The 20,986-nt window shown below is 42.8% G+C and overlaps 1 protein-coding gene across 1 annotated transcript; it reads right to left on the bottom strand.

The window, feature by feature from the left end:
* Positions 1–221: 221 nt before the first annotated feature.
* On the bottom strand, positions 222–20,490 carry LOC139657184 (E3 ubiquitin-protein ligase AMFR-like). Its single transcript, XM_071534944.1, has 16 exons — positions 20,000–20,490; positions 19,752–19,921; positions 18,607–18,699; positions 17,734–17,898; positions 14,081–14,233; positions 13,509–13,549; positions 13,273–13,405; positions 11,112–11,245; positions 10,817–10,927; positions 8,409–8,539; positions 8,106–8,147; positions 7,489–7,592; positions 6,844–6,984; positions 6,520–6,588; positions 6,242–6,372; positions 222–2,168 (listed from the first exon to the last, which is right to left on the bottom strand). Exons 1-16 carry the CDS (start codon positions 20,100–20,102, stop codon positions 2,018–2,020), a joined length of 1,872 nt encoding a protein of 623 aa, XP_071391045.1. The 5' UTR covers positions 20,103–20,490; the 3' UTR covers positions 222–2,017.
* Between the last annotated feature and the right edge of the window lie 496 nt (positions 20,491–20,986).

The raw sequence follows: 20,986 nt of genomic DNA, 5'->3' as shown, positions 1-20,986 counted from the left end.
CTCTACCTACAATGAGAATAGTCATGGAGTTCTGGACAAAATCATATCTGACAATAAAAATATTCTCAGATTTGGGTCCGAGAGACAAAATCTCATCAGATGGGGGTCCGTGGCCCTAATGTGGACTAGATTAGGGGTCCTTTGTATGAGAAAGGTTGAGAATCACTGGTCTAAATGACATCTTTTGGATTGCACAGCTCTTTCTCCCACCAGCACCACTGGAAGCAGATAAAACTTTGAAATCCAGACAGAAAACAGAGACGGGTTAAAAAAAACTTCTATGAACATGAATTTATTACAAGCTTTTAATTATTAAACTGTATGACAGCCTGACAGTTCATTTACAAAATCACAATTCTTTGTCCTCTATGTACAAAATGGACTCCAATAATTTAATTCATGTTGTATTTCTACAATCTGCAGACAGTCCAGAGTCCAGAAGATGGAGACTATCATCAAACAGCAGAAAGTCTTTAAGGTGCCAGAAAAACATCCAGGAGCAAGAATTCACTTCAGCTCAGCCCAGACCGTCTGATCCAGGACCAGTTGCAGTCCTGATGAGCCGGTCTGGACTCCCAACAAGTAAACAAAACCAGAACATTATAATAAAACATTTTAAATAAAGCTTTCTCAGAGCAAAATCAGAAACAAAACAACCAAACGGAGGCAAATTCCATCCTGTTCCAAACCTTTTGTGTCTTGTCGTCATTTTAACTCGTTTCATTTAATATTTAAATAACAGTTCAGCTGCTGTAGGAACCTGATCGTCCTGCTAATCTGGTCTTTAAAATCACACATTAACAATTAAAGCATAAAATATAATTTTAATTATTGCTGTCCAACCTGCAGATCAACCTGCTACATGGATCTGAATACTGCATGATGAGTGGGGATTAGAGGAAAAGTTCACTCTAAAATATTAATAATACTTTAAAAACAGCGACTGCTGTTTGGGTCCGTTCTGTCTGGACGATTCAGGCAGATTTCTCCTTTGAGGCAGAAACAGTTTTTTGCCTGATTGTGTTTGAAGTCTCAGTATTGAGCTGCCAGTGTTGGGAAAGTTACTTTTGAAACTAGCCAGTTACTTTGTGACTTGCCCTACACTGTAACCAGTTACTTTACTGAGTTAGTCTTTATTAAAAGTAACTCAGAGTATTTTCAAGTTATCCAATTAAAAATATGCCTTTAAAATCTGTCTTCTGATGATGTCATCACTCTTGTTGTATAGAATTGATCAGAGTATCAGTCTGTCTGCTCAGGATGAACAGCAGGTGGCGCTCACAGCCCTGCAGCTGACACACAGGAGCCTCTGCTGCAGGGTCAAATCATTTCAACACAAACTAACAAGTCAAACTCAGACTCAGCCTCTGGTCTCTGGTCTCTGGCTGTGAGCCGGATGCTGATCCAAACCATCACACCTCACACCTCACACCTCACACCTCACCCAGCTGCCTGACACCTGTTCACCGCTCAGCTCTGTCTGCAGCGTCACCTGACTCCTGGCAGCTGGACCTCAAGCACATTTTCCTCTGTTCAGTTTCACATGTGCAGTTTAACAGTAAGGATCGACCAACATGAGTTTGGACTGAACGGCAATATCTGATATTTTGTGCTGATATTCAATCTCTTTAAATTTCATTATTTTCTTGCCCCAAAATTCCCAGTATTCTCCTGTCAGAGTGGAAAAGCCTCTGACTCATTCTGACCGCGGGACACCAGCAGCCTTCTGGGTAAATTATTTGAGGCTGAAGATGTCTGTTTACATGCAGAGTTCAGTTCTGAACCTGGTTTTGGATCAGTGCGTGTAAACGTCACAGAAGAACCTGAGTGAACTCACAGTCACATGACCCAGTTCAGACGCTTCACTCATATTCAACTGGTTACTATGGAAACATCTGACCGCTTTCACTTTTGGTTTTCACCGTCTGTCAAACTCAGACCTGCAGGGCATTATGGGAACATTATGCGTGCGGTACGAGAACGCGGCAGATCCGGGGTCAGCTCTCCCCGTCCGTCCTCAGTGGGCGGAGTCAGACCGTCTCCGTAGCCGTCGTTCCGCGGCCGCCGCTAGCGTCCGTCGTCTCCGGGTCCCGGGGTCGGAGGTCAGGGCTTCGCCGTCCGAGGAGGCGGGGCCTGCGGCGTCGGTGCTGCTCCGGGTCAGAAAGCTCCTGAGAGAGAGAGAGAGAGAGAGAGACAGAGAGAGAGAGACAGAGAGAGAGAGACAGAGAGAGAGAAAGAGAGAGAGAGAGACAGAGAGAGAGAGTGACAGAGAGACAGAGAGAGAGACAGAGAGAGAGAGACAGAGAGAGAGAGAGAGAGAGACAGAGAGAGAGAGAGAGAGAGACAGAGAGAGAGAGAGAGAGACAGAGAGAGAGAGTGACAGAGAGACAGAGAGAGAGACAGAGAGAGAGACAGAGAGAGAGAGAGAGAGAGAGACAGAGAGAGAGAGCAGCTCAGAGTTAAAACACTTCTGCAGCAGCTGATCATTAGCTGCTAACGAGACACAGACTGAACAGAGGCCGGTCTCACAAAGAGAGATTAGTGTGTTAGCAGCTAACTTTGGGTTTAACTCTGGCTTCTTGGTCTCATGAAGGTGGTTCACTTCTTACCGGGGCAGATCACCATGGTAACTGATGCTGAACAGCTAACCTGCTCCGGAGCAGTTTCAGTTCAGGGTATCGGATCAAAATGTATGAAAGGCCTTCTGACCAATCAGCTCTCTGGAAACAGGGAGTCACCATTCCTACTGGATCCCGATATGGACAAATATACAAATGGAAATCACAATAAAAAATGGAAAACTGTTTGGCTATTTTTGAATGAACAGACAGGAAGAAGTGACGTGTTTACAGACCAGTAGAATCACGTTGTTTTCCATGATAACTTATTATATTGGAGATATAGCAGGTAGGCTACTTCACTGACCATATTATTAATGGATCAAAGTTACTGTTGCATATATTAATTGCGCTGACTTTATTTAATTGGGTTCCCGACAGTGTTTGGTTCAATGTCGGCTATTTCATATTCCATCACCGCAGCCCCGAGAACATGAGGCCGACTTTATGAACAGAAAATCTTTTTACAGCCTCAGTGTGCCACAAACTATTTTATCAATGAAAAATATTCCCTCTGTGTCCTGATGACAGACAGCTCCTCCAGTCATCCTCTCTAGCAGCTTAGTAGCTATCCATTTCTTTCAGATACCCGTGTGTTGAAAATGTCAGCAGGAAATATTAGGGCTTATATCATCCTATAATTATGTCTATTGTCTATGGCTCTTATTGTTTGATTAGCCTATTTTATTATTTTTGCCTATTTTTAGGCTATTACTTATTTTTATAGTTTTGCGCTTATATTCTATGTCCTTTTCCCCACTGAATCATATTACTTTTGCTGTGCAACAATCTAATTTCCCCACAGGGATCAATAGTTTCATCTTATCCGAATCGTCTGATCTGGATCTGTCCATGTTGCATGTGATTGGCTATTTGTTACAAACCCCGCCTCTTTCATGTGAACGCGCTCACAGCTGATAGGTCAATCCTGGGTTGACAGAGCCAGTTGAGAACCAGCTACGTGAGACCGGTGATCTGGATCGTCAATGTTTGGTTTAATGAAGCCGGCTAACTCAAAGATGCCCTGACTGTGTTGAACTTGCTTCGTAGTCCAGGCCCAGAGGTCCGTCTCACGAAGCAAGTTCAACAAACTATCTTTGCCTTAGTCGGCTTCACTAAACCAAACATTGACGATCCAGATCACCGGTCTCACGTAGCTGGTTCTCAACTGGCTCTGTCAACCCAGGATTGACCTATCAGCTGTGAGCATGTTCACATGAAAGAGGCGGGGTTTGTAACAAATAGCCAATCACATGCAACATGGACAGATCCAGATCAGACGATTCAGATAAGATGAAACTATTGATCCCCGTGGGGAAATTAGATTGTTGCACAGCAAAAGTAATATGATTCAGCAGGAAAAGGACAGAGAATAGGCCTATAAGCACAAAACTATAAAATAATAGTCTAAAAATAGGCGAAAATAATAAAATAGGCTAATCAAACAATAAAAGCCATAGAGAATAGACCTAATTATAGGATGATATAAGCCCTAATATTTCCTGCTGACATTTTCAATCAGAAAGAAATGGATAGCAACTAACATTGGGTTCTTCTCTCAAGAAGAACAAATTCTTATAATGAATAACTGTCAGCATTACAAAACATAACCGCGAAAAGTAAAAGTTGTTTCTGCTTCCAAGGCTAGAGAGGATGACTGGAGGAGCTGTCTGTCATCAGGAGACAGAAGGAATATTTTTCATTGATAAAATAGTTTGTGGCACACTGAGGCTGTAAAAAGATTTTCTATTCATAAAGTCGGCCTCATGTTCTCGGGGCTGCGGTAATGGAATATGAAATCTACATTGAACCAAACACTGTCGGGAACCCAATTAAATAAAGTCAGCGCAATTAATATATGCAACAGTAACTTCCATTAATAATATGGTCAGTTAAGTAGCCTACCTGCTATATCTCTGAATAAGTTATCATGGAAAACAACGTGATTCTACTGGTCTGTAAACACGTCACTTCTTCCTGTCTGTTCATTCAAAAATAGCCAAACAGCTTTCCGTTTTTTATTGTGATTTCCATTTGTATATTTGTCCATATCGGGATCCAGTAGGAATGGTGACTCCCTGTTTCCAGAGAGCTGATTGGTCAGAAGGCCTTTCATACGTTTTGATCCGATACCCTGAACCTAACCTGCTCCGGAGCAGTTTAGCCGTGCAGCATCAGTTACCATGGTGATCTGCCCCGGTAAGAAGTGAACCACCTTTGTGAGACTGAAAACCTGCAGGGTTAAACCTGAAGTTACCTCGCTAACCCCAAATCCTGCTTCGTAGTACATCACTCCTCTATACTGAACACTATCACACTACATCACTCTATACTGAACACTATCACACTACATCACTCTATACTGAACACTATCACACTACATAACTCCTCTATACTGAACACTATCACACTACATAACTCCTCTATACTGAACACTATCACACTACATCACTCTATACTGAACACTATCACACTACAGCACTCTATACTGAACACTATCACACTACATAACTCCTCTATACTGAACACTACCAAACTACATCACTCCTCTATACTGAACACTATCAAACTACATCACGCCTCTATACTGAACACTATCAAACTACATCACTCCTCTATACTGAACACTATCAAACTACATCACTATACTGAACACTATCACACTACACTATACTGAACACTATCAAACTACATCACTCTATACTGAACACTATCACACTACATCACTCCTCTATACTGAACACTATCAAACTACATAACTCCTCTATACTGAACACTATCAAACTACATAACTCCTCTATACTGAACACTATCAAACTACATAACTCCTCTATACTGAACACTATCAAACTACATCACTCTATACTGAACACTATCACACTACATAACTCCTCTATACTGAACACTATCAAACTACATCACTCTATACTGAACACTATCAAACTACATCAGTCCTCTATACTGAACACTATCAAACTACATCACTCTATACTGAACACTATCAAACTACATCACTCATCTATACTGAACACTATCAAACTACATCACTATACTGAACACTATCAAACTACATCTCTCCTCTATACTGAACACTATCAAACTACATCACTCCTATATACTGAACACTATCAAACTACATCGCTCCTCTATACTAAACACTATCAAACTACATCACTCTATACTGAACACTATCAAACTACATCTCTCCTCTATACTGAACACTATCAAACTACATCTTCCCTCTATACTGAAGACTATCACACCACATCACTGTATACTGAACACTATCAAACTACATCTTCCCTCTATACTGAACACTATCAAACTACATCACTCTATACTGAACACTATCAAACTACATCACTCTATACTGAACACTCAAACTACATCACTCTATACTGAACACTATCAAACTACATCTCTCCTCTATACTGAACACTGTCAAACTACATCACTCTATACTGAACACTATCAAACTACATCACTCTATACTGAACACTATCAAACTACATCTCTCCTCCATACTGAACACTGTCAAACTACATCACTCCTCTATACTGAACACTATCAAACTACATCACTCCTCTATACTGAACACTACCCTGTATTCCAGTCTGCAGTACCTGCGCGCTCTCTGCAGCAGCTCCTCCTTCCTCTGCAGCAGCAGCTTCTGTCGCTCCTCTGCTGACGTGGAGAACCAACCAGACACCACCTCTACGTCCTCTTCCAACTTCTCCACCTCCTCCTCCACCACCTTCTCCACCTTCTCCTTCACCTCTTTCTCCACCACCTTCTCCACCACCTCCTCCACTAAATTTTCCACCTCCTCCTCCTCCTCCTCCACCACCTTCTCCTCCTTCACCAACTTCTCCACTTCCTCTTCAACTTCCTCCTCCTCCACAGTCTCCTCCTCCTCCCCGCTGGCCCCGCCCCCCTCCCCAGGGGGAGGAGTCACCTGTATGGCTGGGCGCTCCACGGCCTGAAGGAGGAGATGTATTCTTGTCAGAGTGGAAAAGCCTTTAAAACATTCAGACCATAAAACACTAAAACTCTCCATTGACGAGTAATACTAATAGCAAGGTATTCATTCATATTTGTGTTTAATCTGATCAAAATGTCTCATTAGAATCAGTGGACTGACCTGCGGACTGACCTGTGGACTAACCTGCGGACTAACCTGCGGACTGACCTGCTGACTAACCTGCGGACTGACCTGTGGACTGACCTGTGGTGGCGTTGGGGGCGGGGCCTGGACGCGTCCCTCCAGGATGTTGTCGGTGGTGAGCTCCAGGGAGCGAGTCATCTCCAGGTCCTGCAGAACCAGCTGGAGGGGAACCTGAGGGAACATCTGCTGGATCTGCTGGGCCTGAGAACACAGAGAGGAACCTGTCACACTGACACACAGCTGGTCACAGAGACTTCACAGGTACAGCACACATCTACCATCCAGGTGAGGCTGCATCATGTCTGTTAGTTAATTAAGTGTAAATCTACCCAGCAGCTGTCAGCAGAGAGCAGCTGAGTCAGCTTGTTGTGGTGTGGCTGTAGATCCATTCAGTAACATTCTCAGTAAAAGTGAATAGTGTGATAAGGTGGATTTGTTTCCAAATGTAGGTTACTGTGACACAGTAAACTGTCTTGTCTTTAGCCCTAGTCTCTACTCCAAAACATGAAGAGTTGGAGCTTGAGAAGAGTCAGCTCAGTTAACCTGAACAAACTGTTAGCTAGCTAACTAGCCGGCAAACACACTGATGTTAATGTCAACATGCTAACGCTAGCTGCTACTAGATACGTTAGCTAGTGTGCTAATCAGATGTGTTAACAAGACAGTGATGGTTAGTTCAAGTTTAAACTGTCTGGTAACACTGACCATGGTGTTGAGCTGGGAGCGGCCGGTCGGTGCGAGGCCCAGGATGCCGGTTGTGGCCATAACTTCCACTGAGAAACTGGGCAGCCAGCTGGCGAAACGAGAGCCTGCAACACAAGGGTCAAGGGGTCAAGGGTCAAGGGTCAGAACACACTACAGGAGGAAAGACTGAGGCAACAACAACTACATCATGGCAATCTAAAAATAGAAATGTTGAGAGTATAATTAAATAGAGAGATACTTTATTGATCCCTGGAGGGAACTACCTGTAACCCCATGCAAAAAGTCTTTCAGTCCAAATATTCTACACACAGGCTTTAATTAGCACCAGCAGAATACTGGTACGTTTGTGTGTGTGTGTGTGTGTGTGTGTGTGTGTGTGTGTGTGTGTGTGTGTGTGTGTGTGTGTGTGTGTGTGTGTGTGTGTGTGTGTGTGTGTGTGTGTGTGTGTGTGTGTGTGTGTGTGTGTGTGTGTGTGTGTGTGTGTCTGGTACGTTAGTCTGCTCTGCAGGTAACCTACCACCATTTGGTGTCTTATTCTGTTCTTAACATCTAGTCGGCTGGTAAAACAGTGAAAGTGTCTGCTGTCCTGCTGAGGGACGAGGGCTTTGGCGTCTCACCATCAAAGTGGAAGAAGTGGTTGTGCTGGTTAAGAAGCGCCCCGGCTCCGGCTCCGGCTCCGGCTCCGGCCCCGGCTCCGGCCCCGGCTCCGGCCCCGGCCCCGGCCCCGGCCCCGGCTCCGGCCCCGGCCCCGGCTCCGGCTCCGGCCCCGGCCCCGGCCCCGGCCCCGGCCCCGGCTCCGGCCCCGGCCCCGGCCCCGGCTCCGGCCCCGGCCCCGGCCCCGGCTCCGGCTCCGGCTCCGGCTCCGGCTCCGGCTCCGGCCCCGGCCCCGGTTTCGGCCCCAGCTCCGGCCCCGGCAGCCGTGTTGTCAGCCCCTGCCTCCCCCGCCTCCCTCTCCACACCTCCTCCACCTCCACCTCCCTCTCCGATGTTCAGCGACATGCGGCAGGTGGGACAGGACGTGTCCTGCTCCAGCCAGGAGCGCAGACAGGAGCTGAGGAGGCAGCAGCATGCAGTGAATACAGACTGGACAACCACAGTCCCAAATTCACAATTTCAGCTGGTTAACTAAAAAAAATGACCTGGCACAAATAGAAAACTAACAAATGATAAAATACATCACTTTTATCATCTTGTCGTGGCTTCCATGCACTGAACATCACATCTCAGCAACTCAGGAATCACAAAATCCCTCTATTACACAGTCTGGGACACCTGGCTTTTGAAAATACTTAATAAATCAGCATGTTTTCTCTGTTGGTTTGCAATAGCCTAACCCCATTAAAGACCAACTAGGGTTAGTTTGAGAAAAAAAAAATCATACATGTAAATATTTGTGATAACACTAAAACAATGAAACGTTCATCAGAAAAACCTCCTCAGCAGCTGAACTGCTGCTCAGACTTCCTTCATGCCGACAGTCAGAGACGCTCTGCCATGAAAAACCTTCTTCACACCAAAGAAGAAGAAAACACTCCGAGGAACATGAAGCTGAGTGTTGAAGAAATGGATCCAAAGTATCAGGAAATAGATATTTTATGTTAACAGAAGCATTACAGGCATTTTTTTCCTTACGTCTTCATTGAAAAATAACAGAAAATCTTCAGTACTTTGAAAATTTTGAAAAGCGGAGGTGTCCCCAAACTTTTGACAGGTGGTGTTCATCTCATTATGTTTCCCAGTCATATTTACTTTGTCATGATTGTATTCTATTATCATAATGTTTCCCCCAGTCATGTTTATTTAGCCAATATTGTATCCCATCATTATGTTTCCCATCCACATTTATTTATTCATTATTCTATCCCACCATTATAATTTTTCCCAGTAGTATTTTCCACTTTGTTGGCTTGTTAATGTGCGTTCCACCCATAATTACCACATTTCCCAGAGCACCTGAAGGCAGCATCTGCCAGCTGCAGGGCGTCAGCAGCAGGCTGTCTGCTCGTCTCAGCAGGTTCAGCTCAAGACTTTTTAAGATGATTTAATACCAGTTAGAATACAAGTAAATAGTAAACATGTTGTCCCCCACCCGTGATGTAGTTCCACCCTTGGGTCAGTCCCTGTCAATGCCGCCCCCTAGCGGCACAAAGTCAACGTTACAGTGTGACTAACAAATGAACTAACTAACTAACTAACTAACTAACTAACTAACTAACTAACTAACTAACTAACGGACGGAGACCGATCCATAGTCCCCCCTTTGGTGGGGGACAGTAAGAAATATAAGAGCAAATTCACACGTGAAATTAAAGGTGAAAGTGAAGCCAGCAGGACATCTGAGACTTCCAAGTTGGCTGCTGAACAGATGTTTGGTGCAGGTGTTTGGAGCAGATGTTTGGTGCAGGTGTTTGGTGCAGGTGTTTGGAGCAGATGTTTGGAGCAGGTGTTTGGTGCAGATGTTTGGTGCAGGTGTTTGGAGCAGATGTTTGGAGCAGGTGTTTGGTGCAGATGTTTGGTGCAGATGTTTGGTGCAGGTGTTTGGAGCAGGTGTTTGGTGCAGGTGTTTGGTGCAGGTGTTTGGTGCAGATGTTTGGAGCAGGTGTTTGGTGCAGATGTTTGGTGCAGGTGTTTGGAGCAGGTGTTTGGAGCAGATGTTTGGAGCAGGTGTTTGGAGCAGGTGTTTGGAGCAGATGTTTGGTGCAGGTGTTTGGTGCAGATGTTTGGTGCAGGTGTTTGGTGCAGATGTTTGGAGCAGGTGTTTGGTGCAGATGTTTGGAGCAGATGTTTGGAGCAGGTGTTTGGAGCAGATGTTTGGAGCAGGTGTTTGGAGCAGGTGTTTGGAGCAGATGTTTGGAGCAGGTGTTTGGAGCAGATGTTTGGTGCAGATGTTTGGTGCAGGTGTTTGGTGCAGATGTTTGGTGCAGGTGTTTGGTGCAGATGTTTGGAGCAGGTGTTTGGAGCAGGTGTTTGGAGCAGATGTTTGGAGCAGGTGTTTGGAGCAGATGTTTGGTGCAGATGTTTGGTGCAGGTGTTTGGTGCAGATGTTTGGTGCAGGTGTTTGGTGCAGATGTTTGGTGCAGGTGTTTGGAGCAGATGTTTGGAGCAGGTGTTTGGAGCAGGTGTTTGGAGCAGATGTTTGGAGCAGGTGTTTGGAGCAGATGTTTGGAGCAGGTGTTTGGTGCAGATGTTTGGAGCAGGTGTTTGGTGCAGATGTTTGGAGCAGGTGTTTGGAGCAGGTGTTTGGAGCAGGTGTTTGGAGCAGGTGTTTGGAGCAGGTGTTTGGAGCAGGTGTTTGGAGCAGATGTTTGGAGCAGATGTTGAGGCTGACCTGTGGAACAGGTGACCACAGGGAAGCTTCCGGGCCGAACTCATCGCCTCCCAGCAGATCGCACAGTCATCATTATTAGCTGACAGTTCATCTGGAGAAGCTGCAGAAAACCTGGAGACAAACCACACAGAACCAGTACAGACACCAGTACAGAACAGCTGTTCTATATCTTTAAAATTTGCGTCATTCTTGTTTATTCTTGTTCTGTATTCATGGACTCTATTCTCTGTAAAGCACGTTGTGAGAAACCTGTTTGTTAAAACCTTTCTAAATGAATTTGACCTCTGACCCTGACCTGGTCTCCATGTTGCTCAGGACTCGGAGGTAGTTGTGGTGGCGGCGGATTCTCTTCTGAACCTCCTGCACCAGGAAACGAAGCTGCATGAAAATAACCAGGCTGGCCATGGACAACCAGATATTACTGAAGAGCTGAGAGGGAGAGAGAGAGAGAGGCAGAGAGAGAGAGAGAGGGGGGGGGGGGGGGGGAGACAGAGAGAAGAGAGAGACACAGAGAGAGAAAGAGAGACAGAGGGAGAGAAGGAGAGAGAGATAACAGAAGGAGTAGGACTGCACAATTAATCGAAAGAATTATGAACTACTTTCCAAATTGCATGCAGCTGCAATTATTGTTGTCAGTGTTGGAGCTGAACATGGATCCTAACATGGTGTCCTGCTGATGAACTTCTGGCCATCTGCACATTGTAAAAAAAACACTGGGCTTAAAGCAAAAAAACATTCTGAGCACCATTTATTTCTCTATTTCTCTATAAAACTAGTCCAATAACAAGAACAACAAAAACAATTGACACGTTTCTGTGCTGAATGAATGAATATTCAACAATAACTGTGGAGGCCCCCAGGGGTCACCTGGTACAAAAACAAAAGATGGGAAATCAGTGGTCACGGTTTTCTTACAATTTACTAAATTAAACCTGCCCACAGATCAGTAAACCATGCACACAGATTTGTAATATCTACGTTGATGACATCACAGAGGGCCGATATACAGTGAGCCAGAGCCAATACACACAGCTGGGCAGACATATAGTGAGCTGTGATAGCCATTAGGCACCTAGACCATATGTGAACCATAACCATTGATTGATCACATCAGCAGGTCTAATTTATGATCCGAAGTGTGTTTTGGTGACAATATGAAACCCATTTACTCCTATAAATCATGCTGGTAGAAAAAGCATGTTAATTAAATTTTATATGGAACTCTGTGGGCCGCTGTGGTTTCCCTGTTTGACGTTATCAATATACTTCTTACAGATCCGTGTGCACAGATTACTAATCCGCAGGCATGGTTTAGGACTCCATGCGCACTGATTACTAATTCGAGGGCACGGTGCACATGGAGTCGTGCGCGGTTTACCGATCGGCCCGTATGGATTTCCACATCAATTATTTTTTTCTTACCAGGTGACCCCTGGAGCTCTGTAGTGAACAGCCAAAGCCAAGCCACATTTTGATGCTGAATGACGATTGTAAATAGTGAAGACAGATCAGGTTCAGAGCAGCAGCTGGACCTGTCTCTCCAGGTGTGGTCAGATATCAGAGCGTTGTGTCTGGACTGACCTCATGTGGAAAGAGACTTTCTCTCTGCTGGTTGAGCTCACAGTGCAGAACAAACACCTGCTTCCCTTCATCTGTCGCACCAAGAGTCAAACGGTTTCCCGTCTCCATCCGTTTATTCAATCCATACCTATCTCTGTTTGTGTTTTCCTCCTGTCTCAGTGACACTGTTTCTCCACCAGCTTTCAGAAACTTCCTTTCCATATTTCAGCTGTGCTACACCATGGAGTCTGTGCTACATTGTGATAGAAAGTAGCTCGCTGTTCAACGGGTAAAACAAAACGTAACTCGTATTCCATTGGTAATTGTAAAATATTGCTTTGCTTCGCTGAATATGATTGGATAAAACGCATCAAAAACAAAAACCCACGAGGAGTGAGTTGGGGTTTTTTTTGTCGAAAATAGTTTGTGAATCTAAAACGTCAATATGCTGGAAATCCTGCACCTGGCCGGAGGTCTTTAAGCTGAAAAAAACACTTTCTTTGTATTCAAACAGAACAAATGTTAAATCAACCACAGTTTCTCAGTTTTTAAATAAAAAACTGAGAAAAATCAAAAATATTGAAAAATCTGTTTCTGTATACTGTATTGCAATTTATATCGCAATTGCAATATAAAATAATCGCAATATGATTATTTGTCAATATGGTGCAGCCATAAGGAGACATCCCTGTTGGGACCTGATGATGTGATTTTTCACTATTTCCTCAATTTCCTTCCAGAAATTGATCAATAGGTTTGATCAACAGATTGAAGATGTGAAGGTTCCTGTTAGACCCTGACCCTGCTGCTCACTGACAGTCTGGATCAGACTGATCCATCTGTTCTTACGTCTGGGAACAGGTTTGGTTTCTCCTGGGAGTTTAGTGTGAACTGACCAGCATGTGTGTGTGGTGCAGCAGGTCCAGGCCCAGCAGGACCAGCTCCATCAGCAGGTCGGTGTAGTAGACGCAGGAGGCTTTCTGCTCCCAGCCGCCCGGCTGCTGCAGGTCCCACAGGTGGAGGGAGTACCTGCCGCGGAAACAAGCGCTCCCAGTCACACCAGAGCATCGGTCTGACAGCTGGGAGTGTGTGTGTGTGTGTGTGTGTGTGTGTGTGTTTATATTCCACCTACCGGAAGATGACATGTGTGGTTCTGACAGTCACCAGCATACACTGAAATAGAGGAGCATCAGTTTATATTATTAGAGCTGCAACGATTAATCGATTAGTTGTCAACTATTAAATTAAGATTTTTTAAGAAGAATAAGTCAAAATTCTCTGATTCCAGCTTCTTAAATGTGAATATTTTCTGTTTCTTTCCTCCTCTATGACAGTAAACTGAATATCTTTGGGTTGTGGACAAAACAAGACATTTTCTGACATTTTATAGACAAACAACTAATCGATTAATCGAGAAAATAATTGACAGATTAATTGTTAGTTGCAGCCCTATATATTATATTATATTATGTGATGTGATGTGATGTGATGTGATGTGATGTGATGTGATGTGATGTGATGTGATGTGATGTGATGTGATGTGATGTGATGTTATGTTATGTTATGTTATGTTATATTATATAATAAATTAAATTGTATTGCAGGATACAGCAAAGAAAATCAAATGTATCATGTATTTTTCCTGTGGATAGCCTGTAATGTTTATGGTGGTTATGTGTCAGTGTCAGTGGGAGTGTGTGTGACCTCAGCAGCCATGAAGGCGGCGGCGTGGCGGCTGGGCTCGGCGCCCGGCCGGCTGCACAGCAGAGCCAGACCACAGCAGCACAGCAGCAGCTGCAGCAGCAGCAGCAGCACCCGCGCATGGCTGGACAGGGGCGTGGCTGGAGAGAAGGACAGCTGCACACACACACACACACACACACACACACACACACACACACACACACACACACACACACACACACACACACACACACACACACACAGCGTTACTGACAGTGCGGTCATGGCTTCCTGTTAGACAGTTCAGCAGCAGTTAAACCTGCTGATAAACACTGAGTCCATACCAGTGTCAGTTAGAGTTACACTCCATTTACTTCTGTCTATGTCTAGTTTTCATGCCGCTCCCCCACCCATGTAGATCTTTGTCCACCTCTGCTCCGAGAACAGCAGCAGGACTACGAGGTCGACCTCAAGGGGGGAGTGCAGAGTTCCCAAAAGAGGCTCTGCCTGTATTCAATCCTCTTTTTCATTTAAAGCCATAAAGGAATGGAACAAACTTCCCACTGAACTGAAACTCTGTACAGATCTCCACACTTTCTCACACGAAGCTAAGAAATAGATTGTAAATAACCAATATTGCCTACATTAGTCTACTACTTTACTACTACTAATTTATTATTCAAAGTATCATAATGTGATCTCACATATTGTGCAGTGTGTGTATGAAATGTGGTGATGTGACTAGATGTGATTTTTTTGTACTTCCACATGTACTTTGTAATTTATTGTATTGTTTGTGCTGTATTTTATGTCGACCTGCCCTGGGACTGCAGATGGAAATTAGCAAATAGCTATAATCTGGTGCAAATCATCTTTTCTCTTTTCTGAGATCAATGTTCTCTTTTGCACATGGTCCCTGACAAATAAACGTAATAAACTAAACTATATTTCCCCCAATCATTCTGCAATGCATGCTGAGTATAATTAGATTTTCACAACATTTCCTCGTTTTTCTCTGTTTTTAAAATCCAAACTTCAGTGTCAAACAGCTTGAGCTGAGCTGCTGAATAAAAAGTTGTGGATGAGACAGTGAAGATTCTGAGGATTATTTCTGACTTTATATTTCTTCCAACATGTCAGTCTGCTCTGCTCTCATGTGGAGCAGGTCACATCTCAGATTAAAAAGTGTTAGTGTTTACTAACACGTGCGAGTCTGGAGCAAACTGTAGAATTTTAAGTCTCACTTTTGTTTTCATGGCTCTGACTTTGATAGAGCCGACGCCCTCTAGTGACCTCTGACCTCTAGTGGTGACAGGCGGTTTAACCGTCTGACCGGAGCTGAGGAGGGAAACACCGGATGATGGATGGATGATGTCAACATGATGAAACATGATGTCATCCCGGTGAGTCCGTCAGCAGCTTCGGTCCACAGACGTCAGCCTCAGCCTTCAGGGGCCGACGGCGGTGGATCCCGAGCTGTGACATCATGTTTCATCATGATGACATCATGTTTCATCATGTTGACATGTTTCATCATGTTGACATGTTTCATCATGATGACATCATGTTGACATGTTTCATCATGATGACATCATGTTTCATCATGTTGACATGTTTCATCATGTTGACATGTTTCATCATGATGATATCATGTTTCATCATGATGATATCATGTTTCATCATGATGATATCATGTTTCATCATGATGATATCATGTTTCATCATGTTGACATCATGTTTCATCATGATGATATCATGTTTCATCATGATGATATCATGTTGACATCATGTTTCATCATGATGACATCATGTTTCATCATGTTGACATCATGTTTCATCATGTTGACATCATGATGACATCATGTTTCATCATGTTGACATCATGTTGACATCATGTTTCATCATGTTTCATCATGTTGACATCATGTTTCATCATGTTGACATCATGTTGACATCATGTTTCATCATCTTTCATCATGTTGACATCATCTTTCATCATGTTGACATCATGTTGACATTATGTTTCATCATGATGACATCATGTTTCATCATGATGATATCATGTTGACATGTTTCATCATGATGACATCATGTTTCATCATGTTGACATCATGTTTCATCATGTTGACGTCATGTTTCATCATGTTGACATCATGTTGACGTCATGTTTCATCATGTTGACATCATGTTTAATCATGTTTCATCATGTTGACATCATGTTTACATCATGTTTCATCATGTTGACATCATGTTTCATCATGTTGACATCATGTTGACATCATGTTTCATCATGTTGACATCATGTTTCATCATGTTTCATCATGTTGACATCATGTTTCATCATGTTGACATCATGTTGACATTATGTTTCATCACGATGACATCATGTTTCATCATGATATCATGTTGACATCATGTTTCATCATGTTGACATCATGTTTCATCATGTTGACATCATGATGACATCATGTTTAATCATGTTTCATCATGTTGACATCATGTTGACATCATGTTTCATCATGTTTCATCATGTTGACATCATGTTGACATTATGTTTCATCATGATGACATCATGTTTCATCATGATGACATCATGTTTCATCATGTTGACATCATGTTGACATCATGTTTCATCATGTTGACATCATGTTTCATCATGATGACGTCATGTTTCATCATGTTGACGTCATGTTTCATCATGTTGACATCATGTTGACATCATGTTTCATCATGATGATATCATGTTGACATCATGTTTCATCATGTTGACATCATGTTTCATCATGTTGACATCATGTTTCATCATGTTGACATCATGTTGACATCATGTTTCATCATGTTGACATCATGTTTCATCATGTTGACATCATGTTGACATCATGTTTCATCATGTTGACATCATGTTTCATCATGTTGACATCATGTTGACATCATGTTTCATCATGTTGACATCATGTTGACATCATGTTGACATCATGTTTCATCATGTTGACATCATGTTGACATCATGTTGACATCATGTTTCATCATGTTGACATCATGTTTCATCATGTTGACATCATGTTTCATCATGTTGACATCATGTTGACATCATGTTTCATCATGTTGACATCATGTTGACATCATGTTTCATCATGTTGACATCATGTTGACATCATGTTGACATCATGTTTCATCATGTTGACATCATGTTGACATCATGTTTCATCATGTTGACATCATGTTGACATCATGTTGACATCATGTTGACATCATGTTTCATCATGTTTCCCTCAGTGTGACGCCGCTGTGCGTCTCTGTAGAGCTGGGCGATATGGTTGAAATCAATATCATGATAATCATAAGGATTTTTCTCGATATCAATATATATCACGATATGGTTCATGTATGCAAAATCACGTTAAATAATCAAATTAATGTCCATCTCATTGAACCGAATGGTATTTCAAAACAGAAATATTCAAACAATATTCCTACCATACCTCATTTTATGAGAGTTTTTAAGTAAAATTTGCTTGTCATCATCAGTTCAGACAGCAGAAATGTGTCACGATATTAAAATGTCTTCATATCATCACGATATGATTCCACTGAAAGACGATAAACGATAATATTGAATTATCACCCGGCCCTACGTCTCTGTGTGTCTCGGGGGAGGCGGGGTGTGAACGTACGTATTCGAAGCGGTCCTTGCAGAGCTGGACCAGCAGGAGCAGGAAGAGCAGAGCGGAGAACCAGAGGAACCACAGCAGCAGCTCCTCCAGCGTCTGGACGTTCAGGACGCCCAGCACGAACACCAGCTTGGAGAACACGAAGTTCCAGAACTTTTCCTTCAGGTGCTGCGGAGGAGAAACAGCAGATCCACAGTCAGCCACAGACTCCAGAGATTTAGTAAATGATGACTGGTAGACAGTGGTGATATATGATGATGCTGTTTTATCAAATAACCTTTATTTTAATCAAAGCATCTTTAGATTTATCAAATCACTTGACAGTTTATCACTCAATTTTTCAATTCACATGCTATCTATTTTATCTGTATTCATCATTTCATTTTTGTTACTTCCACCCTTCATATAACTCCTGTTTCTGATCTTTTTTTATTGTACATATTTTAGTATTTTTCTTTTTCTGTATTGTTTTTGTATGTTTTATTGTGTAACCCCCTTGGAAAGGATATTTTGAATCTCAATGGGACTTCCTGGTAAAATAAAGGCTAAAAAAAAACAAAAACAAAAACTCATTTCTAGATAGTTCTCAAAAATTTTATTTTTTACCACCTAGTTTTGGGGACAGTGATTATAGTGTTAATTTAGCTGCAGTTTTTCATACACTCCAGTTTTTATTTGATTTTAGTTTACTGAAATGTTTTTTCACACTTTCTGTCTATAAACTGAGAAACTCAGAACTAAACAGCTTCGCTCTCTGGGACTCGACCAGATCAGGAGAAATCCTGAGCTTGAATGTAATATTAATGCAATATTAATGTATTATTATTGTATTAATACTGCTATCAGTATCAATATTGTATAGCAAACATCACAGACCTGCTCCTCGCTGACCCGGAGCGGCCCGAACACGATGATCTGGATCAGCTTAGCGATCAGCAGCAAGACGCAGCAGGCCGAGTTCAGCAGCACCTATGGGGGGGGGGGGGGGGGGGATTAACTTTATTTATATCACAGTTTACAAAGTGCCTTAATATTCAAATACAATCAAGTATCAAACTCCTACAATAAGTTAACACAAGTAAAAATAAGAAGGCTCAAAATCAAAGGATAAGAATAGAGTGAAAACAAAACAATAGTAAAAAGAATAAGATATAAAAGACATCAAATAAAGAGTTATAAAAATAAGACATAATAACGTGTTTTTTTAAATCAGCTTCATCAGTCCTTCAGTCCATTTTAAATCCATCCATCACAGAACAGATTGTGTCTCTCCATCAGCAACAGAAACCGGATCAACATAAACTGACAAACTGTGGATCCATTCACAGTGAGAAGAGGAATCTGACTTTACTTTGTTTCTGCACTTTATTTTCTCATTTCTAATGTTTCCAGTGAAAAGAATCTAGTGTGAACTCTGTCCTCTCTCCTGTTAGAATCACATGGAAAAGATCACAGCTGACAACGTTCTCTGTTCTAAAGAGGAACTCAGGAACTTTTACTCTGAGGACATTTTAAATCACACACTTTGTACTTTACTGAAGGACATTTTTACACCAGAACTTTGACTTCTACTGAAGTCAAATATCAGCAAAATAACAGCAAGTTAGTAGTACTCTTTCCACTGCTGACTGTTAGCAGACTGTAAACTGCATACTTTAAACCAGTGATTCTCAACCTTTTTCATATCAAGGACCCTAATTTAGTCCACATTAGAGCCACAGACCCCCATTTGATGAGATATTTTGTCTTGGACCCAAATCTGAGAATATTTTTATTGTCAGATATGATTTTGTCCAGAATTCCATGACTATCTGTATTGTAGGTAGAGAGATAACAGTGAAACTATGATCAAAATAGTCATTCTTCTACATTCTCTAATTGTGTTAACTTCTTCTAACAATTCATCAATTTGCTGGGGACCCCCTGGAACTCCCTCAAGGACCCCTGGTGGTCCCCGGACCCCACGTTGAGAACCACTGCTTTAAACTGTACAGTGTATAGAGTGTAAAGTGTAAACTGACCCAGACACACGCGCTGTCAGTCAGCAGGTGCAGCAGCAGACCTGCAGCCAGTTCTCCATCTCCTGCAGTCAGGAACTGTCCAGCACCTCTGATGTATTCCCCGATCCTGGAGCTGTGGAAGTGGGTTTCTCCTGCAGCAGAGTCCGGGCCGGGCCGGGTCAGAGGGTCCGGCAGGGTCAGAGGGTCCGGCCGGGTCACAGAGTCCGGGCCGGGCCGGGTCAGAGGGTCCGGGCCGGGCCAGCTGACCGTGCAGCAGGCGGACAGCAGGGCCCCGGCCAGCAGCGCGGCACTCAGCGCGGTGTAGGCCCGCAGGCTGGGCCACGGCAGCCGCTCCAGGAGGAACACCGGCATGATCCACTTCAGACCTGATGAGCCGGTTCCGTGATGACGTCAATATGAAAAACACAAACTTTTACCATTTAACTGTCACAGAATGACGTCAGCTTCCCGGGTAGCGAACATCCTCCAGTAAACCCCGCGGGCAGATCTTGGTTGGATGGAATATTTTCTTCCTCTGACGTTATTTCCATTTGACTCAACTTGACATTTACTAGTGTTTGTGTTTATTAGCTTGCTAGCTAGCTAATGAGCCCAGTTTAAAAGGCGTCGCTCATTGCAGTAATATTGACACATTTATATAACGTTAGTTTGAATTTAATTCGTTATCTAAAACTCCGTTCTCCATCTTGAAATCCACCTTTCGTCTTGTTTTTTAAACTTATTATGGAGTCTAACTAGAAACCTGCTAGCCTAGCTAAGTTGCTCAAAGCTAAACACAGGCGTCAAGCTAGCGCAAATAAAATAAAAAAAAATCCGGTTAAATATTTTCAAAATAAAATCATTTTCCTGCTGTTCCCTGCTGGTTTGACGCAGACAGGACTGACAGTTCACCACAGGGCAGAATATTTTCGCTGTCTAATTCACAGTTCTATTTTCACTCCCAAAACTAATTACACATCCCAATATATATTTTTATTTTCACATATTACACATAAAGTTGTTGGTTTTATTTTGAAGGCGAGATCGCTTAACCGGAACTTGTATCCTTGCTCTCCTCTGTAGCTTGACGCGTCTCTTGCGCCACTGAAGACCCGGAACTTCTTAAGCGGAACTTTTCTCCGTCTGTGTTTCTCATGAGTGGGAAGTACAAAGTTATTCTTATTTTAACCGTCATATTACTTTATTTATTTTTATATATTTGGTTATTTTCGGTGATCACATCGCTCGCTTAAACT

The sequence above is a fragment of the Centroberyx affinis genome, unplaced genomic scaffold (genome assembly GCF_046629955.1).
Source record: "Centroberyx affinis isolate AG114_WGS23_722 - 3 ecotype Tasmania unplaced genomic scaffold, CSIRO-AGI_Caff_v1 ptg002636l_1, whole genome shotgun sequence".
Taxonomy (NCBI): domain Eukaryota; kingdom Metazoa; phylum Chordata; class Actinopteri; order Beryciformes; family Berycidae; genus Centroberyx; species Centroberyx affinis.
The sequence above is the reverse complement of the archived record's forward strand: the minus strand, read 5'-3'. Positions and strand labels throughout refer to the sequence as shown.